Raw genomic sequence first — 14938 nt, forward strand, 5'->3', positions numbered from 1 at the left:
ACCCAGGCCTGGATTTAGACTGTTCTCAGCATTAATGCTCACATATGCTCAAACCAAATTTAACCAAGTAAATTTGGGTAGTAAAAGCAGTCCAGCTTCAACAGCATGAAGATTTGGGTGCGCTTATTTCCTCAGAGGGGAAGTCCTTAGAGTGAAAGGCAAGAAATGAAGTTCTAAAAGGATCAGTCTTTTATTTCACATCTGCATTAGTGACCTTGGCACAGAAAACAGCAATGCATTAATGGAAGCTGCAGATGACAGAGAGTTGTATAAATCCAAGACATAACATCATACAAAAAATAACTGATTTTGAAGAGGGCAAGAATAAATACGGGATGACATTTAGCTACACAAAATGCAAGGTTACATGCTCAGAGATGACTATTAATTATTTCTAACTTAAGGTGTGATCTCTTAGAAGCAGGGGGATGAAAAAGCCATGAGATCACTAATGGATTACAAAATGAGCACGAGCCACCAATGTGATACAGTTGTGAAAGGCAGACACGATAACATAAAAGCAGGAGATATAGGGAAATATTAATGCCATTGTACAAGCTGCTAGTGAATTTCTTCTCCTTGTTCTTTTTTGAATTTTTTTTAGTTTTGTCTATGTTCGAATAAGAGCAACACAAGGGTGAAAAACTGAATTTCATGGCTGGGCACTGAGCCAGTCCTTAGGTAAGAAATCAGTAACTCCAAAGTGTCAGTTGTCTTTTGTATGCCATTTCTTCTACTTAACCCTAATGAGACTCCAATTAAAATGAACATGACAAAGTGCTTTGCCATGACCAGTCTGGCAAGCAGTGCATGATAACAAGCACCTCAGCCTACAGCAAAAGCCATCCTTCCCGCAGACAGTAGAGACTGGAGAAAATATGACAGCAGTCTGGCAAAATATTTTCTACAATGGCAATACTGACATACCCAGAGTCAGAAACTCACTCATCATCTGTAGTAACAGATGAACAAGCATTAAAGACAAAAACTACTTTGCATTTCCTTACTTAGCCTTTAAAGTAGCTTGTCAAAAGTCCCAGAGGAACAAAACTGTAAACTGCTGGTTTTCTGCCATAAGAGTATCCACCACTACCCAAACTACCCAAACAAAACTCCAACTCTAGCTCACCCATCCCAAGGAAGAAGTGAACGATTTTTAATGTTACGAAGGCGGCAATCGCCGTGTACTTGCATCCGCCTTCCCCTGCGCAACTCCCGCGGCACTTTTCGGTTCGAGAGCGGCACCGGGAATCCAAACCGCCGGGAACCAGACGGGCGGCCAGCCACCCCGCTCTCCCGCCCGACACATACACGTCTGCACACGTATACGTACGCGCAGGTACGTGAACCCGTGCACACACGTACACCTGCGCTCGTACACGGGCACACACCCAAACCCAGCAGCCCCTTGCTGGCATTTGCTCAGAGGAAGGGGGACTCATCCTTGGTCAACGGCCCCGCACCTCGGACCCCGCCGGCCCGCTGCGAGGCGCGCAGACCGCCGCCCGCTACGTCCCTCAGCCGTGCCCGGCCCGGGGAACGCCGCCCGGCCCGGCCCAGCCCAGCCCAGCCCAGCCCAGCCCAGCCCGGCCCGGCCCGGCCCGGCCCCGCCGCCTCCCCACTCCCGCTGGGGCCGCCCGGCCGTCACTCTAGGACGCCTACGGAAAAGCGGGGGTCCCTGAGTCCTCCCTCCGCCGCGGGGAACAGCCAGAGCGGCTGCCTGATTAGAAATCCTCACCGCCGTTCCCGGCGCGCCTCGTCCACCCCTCAGCCTCTCCCCTCGCCGCCCCAGTAACGGGCACCGAGACAGAACGCCCCCGCTCCCTCCCCCGTAGCAGTCGGCAGGACGGTTTTCTTTTCCCTTTGCCGTCAGGCGCGCCGAGGGCAGCCCGGGAGGTGGAAGGGAGGGGGGCGAAGGCCCCCTCGGGCGGCGGCTGACGTGGGTGAGGAGCGGCGGCGCCGGGAGCATCATGTGAGTGGGTGGGTGGGTGGCTGGGCGAGCGGCTCCGCGCCCCCCCGCGCCCCCAGCCCTAACCCGGTGCTTTCTCCTTGCTCTCCCCAGGTCGAAGGTCACCTTTAAAGTGACGCTCACCTCGGACCCGCGGCTGCCCTACAAAGTGTGAGTGGTGCGGCGGGCCGGGGCCCTGCGTGACGCGAGGGAGCCGTGGAGAGGGGCGGCAGCGCAGGCTGTACGTGCGCGTGGGCCGCGTGGCTTCTAACGGTCATCCTGACAGGGCTTTCGAAAAGGCGGTTTTCTGTTGTGAAGTCACCTGTCTGGGCTTTTCTGCTTCGTTCTGCTGCCACGCGTATGTTTTTAGGCTTTCACCTAGACCTTAAGTAGCACAGGCACGCCTTTGGCAAGAATATTAGTGCTGGTGAAAGTGAGGTTTTAACTAATAGTTTAATAGCAAATAAAGTCGCTTTTCAGTTTGTCTTAGCGGTCACGTACTTGCTTCCATTGTAATTTCAGGTTAAGCGTGCCCGAAAGTACCCCTTTCACAGCTGTCTTGAAGTTTGCTGCAGAAGAAGTAAGTAGGAAGTGATGACGTTGGTTTTTGGCTTTTTGAACATTCCTGAAAGCAAAAGCTTTTTTATTGTAAAATAAAATGGTTAATTCAGCAGAAATAATGCTCTTGTTAGATACACATGGATGCAAGCTTTACTGATGTCAGTGTGGGCCTGCCAAAACTTTCAGAATCTGAAACTTAGCTGTTCTTGCACAGTTTACACGTCAGCAGCAGGTGTTGACAGACTTCTTGTTCTTCTTTGCAATTAAATTAAGCCATCTTATATCAATAACACAGAAATTATGATGGTCAACATAATTAAAAGATACTGCTGTTGAATATTTAATATTTTAAATTGCTTATGTAGAATATCCAGAAAATTGTCTAGAATTATTCAGGAAATTCTGAAAGTCTTCTCACATTCAATTCCAGTAATCTCTGGTATTGGAGGACGTATGATTTTTTATTACAGAAGGTATTGTGGTTAGCTATATGGGAGATTCAAAAAAACAGACTTAAGTGAGTAAGACTTTGATAATGCATTCTTTGGTTTCTGGGTGTTTGACCTTTCACGTGGAATCCAAAACCAATAGGTGCCTAAATTCCCTATATAAAGTATTTGAAGAGGTGCATCCTGTTTGTTTCAGATTAAGTGTGCAGAGATTAAGATATGTTCATCTGAGTGTAAACAGTAAAATAAAGTACTCAAAAGCATGATTTTTTTTTTCATCTAGTCAGCAAACAGATTCAGCTGAGAGTCTGTTCTTGCAGTTCCACTTCTGCCTTTTTAGGACAACTTGGGAAATTTTGGGTTATTCAAAATTTCATTTTTTCAAGCATTGGAATTGTAATAAAGTAAATAATTAGGAAGGATAATGGATTCCATGTCTTGAGTCTCCTTATGTTGTTAGTGTTATACCACTATGTGACAGAAGTTCTTAGTGGAAACACAGCTTGCGCGGGGAGGTTGTGGATTGTTTGTTATAACTTTACTTGAACAGAATAATATACAGAATGATAAAGATATTTGCCGATTTAGTTGCTTCTTTTTTTACTATGGTTTTTTTTCCATTATTTTTAATCTGAACTAATGCAGCTGTGCCCACACAACCCATACTTGGAGACCTAGACTGAAAAGTCCAATAGAACTCTGAAGTGCTGTTTCTGCTGTAGGTGGAGGCTGCTTCCAAAAGAAACAGTCCTCTTCCCCTTCCAGTCCTTGTTACAGATTCCTGTCACCTGACAAATGCCAGATCGAGGTCTGATGGAGTTGCACACTGAGTCGTTCAAATGTGATCGTTAATCAAAGGGTCTTTTTTGAAGTTTCTTTGCTGTATCAGTCAGTTGAACTTAGTTCATTGTCTTTATCAGGCTCACTTTTACTACCACCATCTGCAAGCAGCTTAAACTGGTGTGGGGTGTCGTATCTTCCAAAACTGACCCTGGTTGCTGCTTCTGTCCCTTCTGTCACCCATTTGAACGTACTGCCACAGGTTCATCTTGGAGAGGGAGCGTGGGTTCAAATTCAGCTATTTTTTCTTGCTGGGTTAGTCTTTACACCTGTTATTTCTCTAATTTGGATTCATGCCATTGATGCTAGCATGAGGGACCACGAAAATGAGTGGGACTGAGTAGTTGGAGATACAAGGAGTGAGGGACCACTTCTGGTGGGAGGGTTGCCATCAAGCCTGTTAGCTTTACCTACTCGTGGAACCAGAGTGTTAGTTAGTGATAGGGTCCTCTGCAAAGTGGATTTAAAGAAGAATTAATTACTTAAATATTCACATTGAACAAACTATTCTTTTAGTTGATATGAGTATTTTGAGCATCCATGGGAGTTTTGCTGGTTGACCTCACACCACTCTGGATCAGCAGAGCAATTGTAGATGTTTTTTGGAGGCTCACAAGAAATATTGAAAATGTGTGATGGAATGTAAAAAAGCCCAGTGTTGCTAATGCTCACTAGATTAATTCCATTAAATGTCTATACAATAAACATTTTATTTTAAAGAAAATACAAATAACACTTTGTTAACTCCCCCCCCCAGTGTGAAGCACTTTTGTATTAGCCTGAGTCAGTGTTAAATAGAAATAACATGAACATATGATTGATTTTTCAGAATATGGCACTGATTTTAGTTGTCTGCTGATGTGTTACTAAAGCTTTTTACATCTCTGTGAGACCAGGCAGAACTAAATGCTTTGTAAATAGAGGACAGAAGAGACTTAGACTCTTCCCCAGGAATGAAGCCACTGTGATCCTTTGTGAACTGGCATTGGAAAGGAGAGAGAAATTTTGTCTTATATAAATGGTTTTTGTTCCTTGAACAGCATAGCTTAACATTAACTATGCTGTGTATCGTGATTCAGATACTAGTTTCACAGTACCTTGTACAGAACATGTAAGGAAAAGATAAAACTGTAGCCCTGGGTTTTGGACAAAGATGTTAGTTGGTCTCCAGGGAAAGTGCATTATCTCCTTGGTGATTAAAGCTCTTGGGACAGAGAAGGATTTAAGTTTTGGCTGTTTAGCCTTAGCAAGTTCCTACTGAGGTTTGGGATGTTTGGTTTTTTTCCCCAGAGTCTTAAAGTTTGACCGAATCATAACCAGAATTCCTTTGGAATAGTAAAACTGTAGCCATAATGTAGAATGGTCGTCTTGTATATCAAGTTTCAGTCACAGTGCTTTGTCAAAGGTTAACAGTTTTTCCAAGTAAAGTTTTCTGAATTACTTGCACTGCACAAAACAAGATGTGTTCCTTTTTTTTTTTTTTTTAATTGGAAATAACTGAAATACATAACATTTTTTTTCTGTCATCTCTAGCACATCACGTAACGTGAAAGTTCATTGTACACAACTCATGATAGGCAGAGCTGGAAGTGAAAGAAAATTGGATCATTAAATGGCGAGGTCTCAGGAAGTCTCAATTATTTGTAGCAGTCTCAGCCCTTCCCAATATATACATTTGGCAGTGATAATTTGGATAATGCAAATTTAACTCTTTTGGTTTTTTTTTTTTTATTTTCTCTGTTTGTCTTGCAGACTCTATATAAAAATACAAATTGAAATGTAGAGTATTGGAAACACTACCATCTTCCATTTTTACCTATTTATAGTTCTTCCCACAATTGTCACACTTTATTGGGATAGTGTTAATGTTCTCACTTACAATGTGTGCTATCTATTGGTTTTTTCCTTCATCTGATACAGCTACTTGGTACGTACCTCACGTGTACATTTGCACAGTACTTACAAAAAACCTCACTTACATTTGTGGAATTACTACTAAAATAGTCATCCATTTCTATTGAATAAACTATTCTTTCATAAATGTATATTTTTGAAACTTTCGTTTTTCTAATGTTACTCTTGATAGATTGGTGCTAAAATACTATGGGTTAATGCACTTATCTGCTATTCTTTGCACTAAAATGAGATGAGCTTATTGCTGTAGAGGATTTTTATCATCATTGCAGAAAGTGTGAAAGGAATATAATTGTTGGTATGTGATTGTCATCTTTTCCTTATAATTTGACTGTAGATATTGACAAATGTATTTCCTAGTATTGGGGAAAATAAGTTTTGTGGCAGCCTCAGTTATCAATTCATAGGTTTTTAAAGCAAACAATCTCTTTGTTTAAAGTGTGTGAGTTCACGGCTGGATGTTACCCAGTTTGGTTTCAAAGAAAGCCAGGGATGATCTGCTTAATACAGAACTTCTTTGCTACTTGAGTAACCATTTGACTTTGCATCACAGAAAGCTTGTATGTTTTCAGCATGGGAAACATATGCTTAGCAACCACAGGAAGGATTTTTAGGTAGTGAACCATATTGTACCAAAATATGTGTAATCATTTCCAAAGGTAGTTTCTCCTTCTGTATTATACTTGTGATGATCTTTATGTGCTGAGTATATAGCTGAGAACTATTGCTGTTTGGCCAAGTATTTTGGGCTAAGATAACAAAAGTGTTTTATTCTCTTCTAACACAATACAATATGAAGTACGAAGAGAATCTTAACTAGTGCTTCACTGACTGATTGCCACACAGTTCTCATGTGCACCTAGTGTATCGGGATCTGATAGATACTCCTACTGAAAAGCAGAATGGCATAAAATGGGTAGAGACGTCCATCCTTCTGTGAATGATGCATCCCTTCCATGTTTTGTTGTGTATCAGAAGAGATAGGGAAGAAAGGCACTCAACATTCTAGAAATTACTTTGGGGGGGTTTAAGATGATTTAGGATGAAAGGTCCATGGTATCAGTTACAATGGAAACCTACTTGTTGAAAAATAACTGAAGTATTAAGTTAAGCATATGTTTGCCGCTTGTTCAGGGGGTTTTTCTGTTTTATTCCTTTACTTTTTTAATTGGAGGTGGACTCATTCCAGGAGGCAGGACTTAAAATGATTGACATTAACAATAGCCCACTGTTCAAACTTTATAATAAACTCATTTTCTGCTATTATGAAAAAAAAAAAAAACAACCCACAACCTCCCTAAAAAAACCCCAAAACCAAACCTGTTAAAAGATTTCTCCTCAGAGTGCTAAGTCAACATTCCCAAAGTTAGTGAACTTGGGAATGAAGGCTTGCTTTCTTCAGCATATGATATATATGCATAAGCTATTATGATGGCATTTTATTTTTTACATTCTTACTGTGAAATATGTAGCTCTTTTTTTATCAACTTCGTTATTCAAATCTGAAGACAAATTGTTACTTTCTTCATGACCTTTCTACAGTGACACTGGTATCTAATTTTGTGTGAAAATGACCCTTTTTGTGTCACCCTGCAAGATGAGGAGGTGGCATGATTTACCTGCTACGGATAAAAAGCTAAGAGAGATCAAGTAAAAAAAAAAAAAAACCTGCTAATTTTGTGTGTCTGGAGATAAATAGGGCAGTTTTTTCAGTATACTAATAATTAAGTACTGTATTCAGGCATGGTTTCTGTGAGCTTTAGCTAGTGCATAGAGCTTCTGCAAATTGGACCTTAAAAAATCTTGAGTTGAGCAATCAGAAAATGAAGAAAGCACAACTAGTGAATGCCATTGAAAGGCATGGCTGAAATGACTCGTTCAGAAGATGGGAGAGCTCCGCAGTTCTTGCAGGGAAGCACTCAGTGTTAGCATTCATAGTTATCTGCCCTTTCTCTTATGCAATATAGAGAGGAGAATGAAGTGCTTTGAGAGGAGGTTTCACTGATACTTGCTAATTGCAGAGATACTAGTCTTCTGCCTTGTGGGTTGTTGATTGTGCTAAGTAAAGGAAGTCCAAGGAGCAACCTTTTGTCTTAAGACCAACCAAGTAACACTGACTGACTTGTACTCACCCTACCCTTTCTGTCCTCTGTGGTCCAACCACATTACATAGTGCAGGATTTTTCTCTGGCCCTGCCCGGCTCCCTCTAGTCCTGAGAAATAATTATTTTTGGCTTCCCCATCTCAGTTCAGCTCTTCTGAAATCATTTGAAGCCTGTCTGCAATGCAACCCCACCTGAGTAGGGCTTCTCGTATTGTAAAACTGACCACATATGATGCGTGTGGGTGGGGTACTGTGGAGACACGTGGGGGTGATTGAGGGTGCAAAGCCTGCTTAGGCTGGTGTCAGACATCTGAGGAGGGAGCCAGATCTGATGCAGTGCTGTTAGTGCTTCCTTGCGTAACCAAATCCTGGAGTGAGCTCTTCTCTTGGAGTAGTGCAGTTGGAGAGCTCCCAATATAGCCAGAGAGAAACCTAGGAAATTGGTCAAAATTAACCAAGATTAGCTCAAGCTAATTCTTGTTTAGCTCCTGTTAGATGTAACAGGTATGCTTCTTAGAAGCTTATTTCCATACATGTTTTAGGTATTCCTTTATTTAGTATAATAAGTAGTATTTCTTAACTTTGTGGATGCTTAACTTTTATGTTTTATCCAATGAGTAATAATAATTGGATTTATTTAGTTGTTTAGTACTGCAAATTTTGCGTTCTGTATTGAGGTGTCTAATCAACTTTCACTTTAAACCTTTATTTTGCTGTATCTGTAAATCTGAGGGGAATCTTTTCTGACAATTTTTTTGTACCTGAACCAGCTAAAATTATAATTGCTTTGAATTTTCCCCATATATTTTCTGCTTTAACTGTATCTCTTATGTTATATTGTCCTACTTTTATTTCCTTTAGTTCAAAGTTCCTGCAGCAACAAGTGCCATTATAACAAATGGTAAGAATAGTTTATGTAATTTTTTTAATAGTTTTTGTATTGTAGTTTCAGTGAAGAGGTATTGATAAAAGCAAAAGTTTTTTCTTTCACAGCCTCTACAGACAGCAAACTGAATTTAATAATATTGTAGCATTATTTAAGTTAGTTATGCGTGGGATGATGGTATTAAACCACTAATATTATTCATTTGGTTTTGTCCAAATATATAGCTCAGATTTTCTGTGCTGAAAGTTTCTTGTTAGCTCCTGTGATAAGACTATTTTTGGTTACAGGAAACAGCTGCATGAAGACCTGATGTAATAATTATATCTTGTTGGTATATTACATTTTTTGAGCTGTAAGTTTAGTGTAGTAAATTGCAATATGTCTGTTTCATCTTCCCCTCTTTTTTCTCTTCTTTCTTTTTTAATCTTCCTTTTTTTTAATTTTTTTTTTCCTAGATGGTATAGGAATAAACCCTGCACAGACAGCAGGTAAGTTATTATTTATGAAGCCCAGTATTAAAAACTTTTCTTTTAAACTAATGCATAGCACTCAGGGTTGATTTATATTTTAAGTTTTCATTTCTTAAATGGGAGAAGCATTACCCAGTAGTTGGAAACTACGGTCAGTGTAGTATGCAAAAGGTTAAATCCACAGAACTATTGTTCAGCATTTGTTTATTTAGGTCTGTGAAAAAATGAGGCACTTCTGATCTCAGGAGCTTAGCTATTTAGTGTGCAGTTTACAAGAGCGATACTGTATTAGATGTTACTGAAATAACAAGTAATAGCTATATGTTTCCACACTATACCTGGTTCAGTAGTATTTGCTATTTTAGCAGCACTTCTCATGAGATATGTTTAAAAAATAATACACAGTTTTAGAGCAGGAACTCTAGGTGCTTTGGAGAACAAGGTTTCAAGAAGAGAGGATCTGCTTGCCAATAGCCCTCTTGTTCTCACCAAGGGATTCCATTTGAGAAATCTCTGATTTCAACTGTGGAGGCTTGCTATGAGACAAGAATTTATCTCTGTCACAGAAAAGTGTAAAGCTTTTCCCCATGACCTCCTGAAACACATGGAAATATAGTACAGATGTTGAATTGTACTAGTAATGGTCTGTTGTCTGGAAGCAGGCTTCTGTGGACTTGTTCTTGAAAAGCTATACTATTAAATTAATTTGGAAATTATTACAGTTATCTAATCTTGACCCATTTGAGACAAGAGTTAGAGTGGAGTGAAGTATCTTGTTAGGGAAGAAATGTTGATAACTTTCTACTAAGAAATAATAAAAATGGCTTTGGTGCTTGTGGAACCCAGTCATCCAGTGAAAACTGTGAATCTAATTTTACTCCTGCTTGCAAACGTGATTAACAGTTGATGGAGACTTGCCACTTCTCTGATTTTTGCGTGAAATCTCTGCCAGGTCTCATTCATTTGTGCCCTCTGTCTGCCAGTCATTATGAAAGATACCGCACCAGGGAGTTTTTTTCAGATCTAAAGAGAGTTTAAGAAAGCAAGGTATTATCAGCGTAGTTAGGTACGCACGATAAATAGTATGAAGTAAATCCTTGCCGAGCACGTAATAGTTTCTGATGGTTAGAAGAGCAGTTGCTTGACGTTAGTTTGCGGAATGTCTTGGTGTTGTAAAAGGAACCATTTAAGTGCAGTGACCCATTTCTGAGGTGTGTGATTGCATCAACAACATTTGAAAATGAAGATCAAGTGAGTGTCTGGCTTTCTGCTCCACTGGAGGTTTCTGTTGTTCTGGGGCTTGCTTTAGGACACCTGGATTATAGTTTGACAGGTGTACTGCCTCAGGCAGACTCCTCCCGATGCTGTCCTCATCATGATCTCATGACCAAGTGTATTAAAAACAGATAATAAAACTAAGAATTTGGTTTATCTACTAGATCATCACCCACATGTAAAGCCACATTTTCATATGACCATTCAAGAATACTTAGGCAAAATAGGTAAAGTCAGTTGCTTAAGTTAAGGTATACTTACGCTGTTTCTCTTCCTCAAAAGTATACTTTCATTTTATATTATGTAGCTCAAATTAGTTGTAGCTTAATCCTGCAAAGTAAATGTATTTAGGACTACTCGACTCCTGAATGAAAACATCCATATGGTAGTTCATCATGCTTGCAGCTATTCATATTGAATTCACAGCTCCAATTGATTGCGTTACCTCTCCTAAGTTCTTAGAAATGTTGAGGAATTATTCAGTAGTAGTATAAGACAGCATCTCATAATCAAGCGTCAGGCAAATCAAAAGCATCTAGATGCAAAATGTTGTCATCAAAATCTTAGTCCTATCTGCAAATGTAAGATTAGGCACATGGATTGCACATGGATTATTCTGTTTAACATAGAAGGTACCATTGCCCTAACAGTGCTGTGTGATGTTGGCCTTAAACTGTGGGGGAAAAAAAAGAAAAAACGACCCAAAAAACACCCCACCCCACCCCCCCAAAAAAAGAACAACCAAAAAAGGACCTACGTGAAACCGAAGACCCAGACCAAAATCCCTCCTCAGTTTACAAGTAAACATATATAATTTAGATATAACATTGTGTTCAGCCTTATTAATTGATATCTCAAAAACCTGTTAGGGTAAAATGCACCCTTTTTTTTTTTTTTTTTTTTTTTTACATATATTAAAGTTCTTGTAGATTGAAGTTACTTTAGTCTTCAGAAACTTCCCAAAATAAGATGATCTAGGAATAAAATTTTAGTAATCCTTGGGGATTTCAGAGGTTTTGCACTGTTCTACTATTTCCCTACCTTTCTGAATAAAAGTACTCCTCAAGTATGACTTTCTTTCATGCTCCCTACCTGATTCCATGGAGCAGCGGAAATGAGCTGAAAAAGCTAGGCTTAATGCTTAATTCCTGTATTGATTTCATTTTTAAATCCTTGATAGTTCAGGGAATAGTATGCCATAACTTTAATAAAACTGCTGTGATATTAATGATGGAAACAGACTGAGAGGTGGGGTGAACTGCTGTGTGTGTGAGATGCAGCTGTGGCTTGTTTTAAAATTTTAGAGTTTTTTGATGGCTGTTGCAATACAGATACTTTTCATCTACATTAGTAAGCTTAGTTCTCTGGTTTGCTGGTGTGACAGATTTGTGTTCAGTGGGTTTTATAGATCTCTTCAGTATGTGGTCTTGGCAGATCTCTAAAAACAGAACATCTTCTGGTAACACATTCTTTTGAACTGTTTTTCTAATACTCTTTACATTGAGTAAGTAGAACAGTTTTGATCCTGATCCATGTGCAGGAAGAGTGAAGTTTGAAAAAGGGTAGCTTTGTTCCAATATGCTAACAACTTGAACAAATGTTAAATATCTTCATCCTTTTTATGAGAGCATTCTACCTCCCTGAAATGGGGTGCTTGGGAGAGAAATACAATTATTCTGTTTTTACAAGTCAACACAAAGATGAATAAGAATAGGCAGATATTATTAAAACCTGATATTGTAGAATTACATGTAGTCTGTTCTGTGCAGTAGCAGTGTGAAGTAGAAAAGAAAAAAGTTCCATACAGTAATTAAATAATGCATCACTTTTAGCAATGTGTTTTCATTTTCAAATGTTACATTTAATAGAAGAAAATAGCAACCTGAGTGACAATCCTGAATACATGCAGGAAATATTCTAGACATCTAAGTATTAGAAACTTCTAATTTTCATACTATGTCCTCTTGAAAAGACTGTCATGATTAAGACTATATGGTAATAAATATGAAGTTCAAGATTATTTTTTTATGCTAAAATGAACTGACTTGTGCTTGGATATATGGAGAGCCTTCCTAAAAGAAAAGTACAGTTGAGGTTCTGAAGTTAGAAGCGGATAAGTACCGAACCAAGGAGAGAATTAAAAATTAATATATGCATGAATGACCTCAAGTTTAAAAAAATAATTATGGAGAAGTAAAACTTCATTTCCTGGTCTTGAAATTATTATGGTGTATAAGTGAAATCAGACGTTCAAGTATGGAACTGCAAAGTTTGAAAGGCCATAGCTTGGAAGTCTTATTGGATGACTTTGGGTCCGGTATTTTTATTTAAAAATAAAGAGTTCTTTGTAGTAAAAGGGATAAGGTGAAATTCCATGGAAACATAAAAAGTGTATTTCTGGTATATTAGAGGAATTACTACAAAGATGTTAAACACTGACCTAATGTATTATTATCCTTTAAATGTGTATGCTTGCTTAGGTAACATTTTATTTGGTTGGTTGGTAACACATTCTGTTTTGTTTGTTTGTTTAGGAAATGTATTTCTAAAGCATGGTTCAGATCTACGGATTATTCCCAGAGATCGAGTTGGGAGTTCTTAATGTCTCCTGAAAGCTTTGGAATAAGTGACATTGCCGTGCAGCAAAGGTCTATTTATTTTGGAACCCCAAAAATGCAACTAATGAATTGGCCTTTTTTAAAGCTAGCAAAAATTACTTCCCAGGGGTTTTTGTTGTGTTTTTTTTTTTTTTTAAAAAAACAGAGATAAGGTTTCATTTCTTGTTAAAATATTTTAACTCATGCACTGATTCTTCCCTGACTAGTAGAAGAATGGGCTGATTGCTTGTTATGTTCCTGAAAGAAAAATGGACTATATAGGTGTTACTGACACCACAAAGGTAAACACAGGCACGATCAATAGATATTTAAAATATTGGATATTGTTGAGCCCACTTTGTGGAAGAGGGAACTGTGTTATGATTTTGCTACAAAGAAATTGTTGCTAGTGAGTGCTAAAACTTTTTTTTTCCTTTTGTTTTTTTCTAAACTTACTTTCATGTTTAGAGGAACAGTTTTCACATGGTTCAAGTATTAAGCTGAAATAGAAGGGAAATTTCAGGGGTTTATTACTCAAATAAGTAAATGCCAATGTTCCAAAGTAATTGTAAGATTTAATTGCTGCAAATATTTTAGATAAAGGAGAAAACAGAGGTTTCTATGTGTTAAAACTTCATTTGACATATTGTGAAGTTAAATTAAACGCAGTTTCAGAAAATTTATGAGACCTAATCTCCTCACATGAAGTGCCATCAGCTGAGGATTGCACCGTGATTTGGGAATGTGTAGGTACTGGTCCAATATGTCATTCCTTTTTCAGTAAACTAATACTGGTTTTTTTTTTTCTAAAAGTCTTGTTTTATTACTGTGTGTTACATGGGAAACAGCATAGAATTCACTGAAATGTTTGTGTTCAGATTATATGCTTCTTGTTTATAAATTGCCAGGGATAAACTATCAGTTGTATACTTTAATCGGGAAAATTCCTGCTTTTCTTGAACTGGTAATCTACTTTGTGCTTTAATATATTTTGCCAAATCTTACCCTGTTGTGTTTTTTTCTGTCCTACTGAGTTTAAAAGAAAGAACAGTGGGCAATGTAGTGCTTGGTTAAATGAGTATTGTCACAAATAAAACTGTCCTGTGCAATAATCGTGCTCTACAAAGATGTTCAGATAATGTGTCAGATAGTGCAGAAGAATAAAATGCCCTTCTGAGTGGGTGTACCTTGAGTATATAGAGGAAAACTCTTCTGAAAGTGATATTTGACTATGAACATTTTCCAAGATGAATTGTAAAATTCTGGATTTTCCTTTATTTTAATAAACAATTATATGAAAAAGGTGCAAACTTTGTTCATGTCTCATATTCTTAAGCAGAGTTTGACAATAATTAAAAACTCTGCCCTTTAACCTTCTAATCAACATGCTTTGAGATTCATTTCAAGCGAAAAGATTCTTATGCAGAATTCTACAGACCACTGAAGGGCAGAGTGCATAGTTTCTATTAATCTAATGCCACAATATAATTAGGATGAACAAAATTAATTGCTTGTAATTTTTGTCTGCAAATCTCTTGATTGAATACCTGAAAAACCACCTGATACTGGCATATAACAAACAGGAACTTTTGGGGTTTTTTTTCCTGCCTAAAGGTGCAATATAGTTTTCGAAAGGCCATCATGGTTAAATGCATTTTGAAACTAAGATGCTCTGATGCTTATGTGAAGGACAGTTATGTAAAAGTAGCTACAGATGGTGGCTAACATTTCTTACACTGTTACTTGGGTAATAACACAGCATAAAGTATCTGTTTGACATACTGCATTGCAAGTAGTTTATGTAACATGCAAAGGATTTGTTCATTTGGAACAATAACTGGTCTTTGTAGTACTTTCTGTGTTCATTACACCTTTGTCTCAATATGGTCTCTAA

At 38.5% G+C, this 14938-nt stretch overlaps 1 protein-coding gene across 2 annotated transcripts; it reads left to right on the forward strand.

Annotated features, from left to right (window-relative positions):
- Nucleotides 1-1885: 1885 nt before the first annotated feature.
- On the forward strand, nucleotides 1886-14354 carry UFM1 (ubiquitin fold modifier 1). Of its 2 annotated transcripts, none has more exons than XM_052812723.1 (6): nucleotides 1886-1972; nucleotides 2063-2119; nucleotides 2471-2528; nucleotides 8678-8717; nucleotides 9158-9190; nucleotides 10125-11123. In XM_052812723.1, coding segments are annotated over exons 1-6 (276 nt in total). In that variant the 5' UTR covers nucleotides 1886-1970; the 3' UTR covers nucleotides 10211-11123. The 2 variants fall into 2 exon arrangements, with proteins under 2 accessions (XP_052668683.1, XP_052668684.1); XM_052812724.1 differs by lacking the exon at nucleotides 10125-11123 and adding an exon at nucleotides 12982-14354 and having other exon boundaries at nucleotides 1888-1972.
- Nucleotides 14355-14938: the final 584 nt, after the last annotated feature.

Source organism: Harpia harpyja, chromosome 17 (assembly GCF_026419915.1).
Source record: "Harpia harpyja isolate bHarHar1 chromosome 17, bHarHar1 primary haplotype, whole genome shotgun sequence".
Lineage (NCBI taxonomy): Eukaryota > Metazoa > Chordata > Aves > Accipitriformes > Accipitridae > Harpia > Harpia harpyja.

Coding starts and splice junctions, on each gene's coding strand:
- UFM1 (XM_052812723.1), top strand. Junction 8,718..9,157: donor AAGTGCCATTATAACAAATG/GTAAGAATAGTT, acceptor TTTTTTTCCTAG/ATGGTATAGGAATAAACCCT. Junction 9,191..10,124: donor AAACCCTGCACAGACAGCAG/GTAAGTTATTAT, acceptor AATCTCTGCCAG/GTCTCATTCATTTGTGCCCT.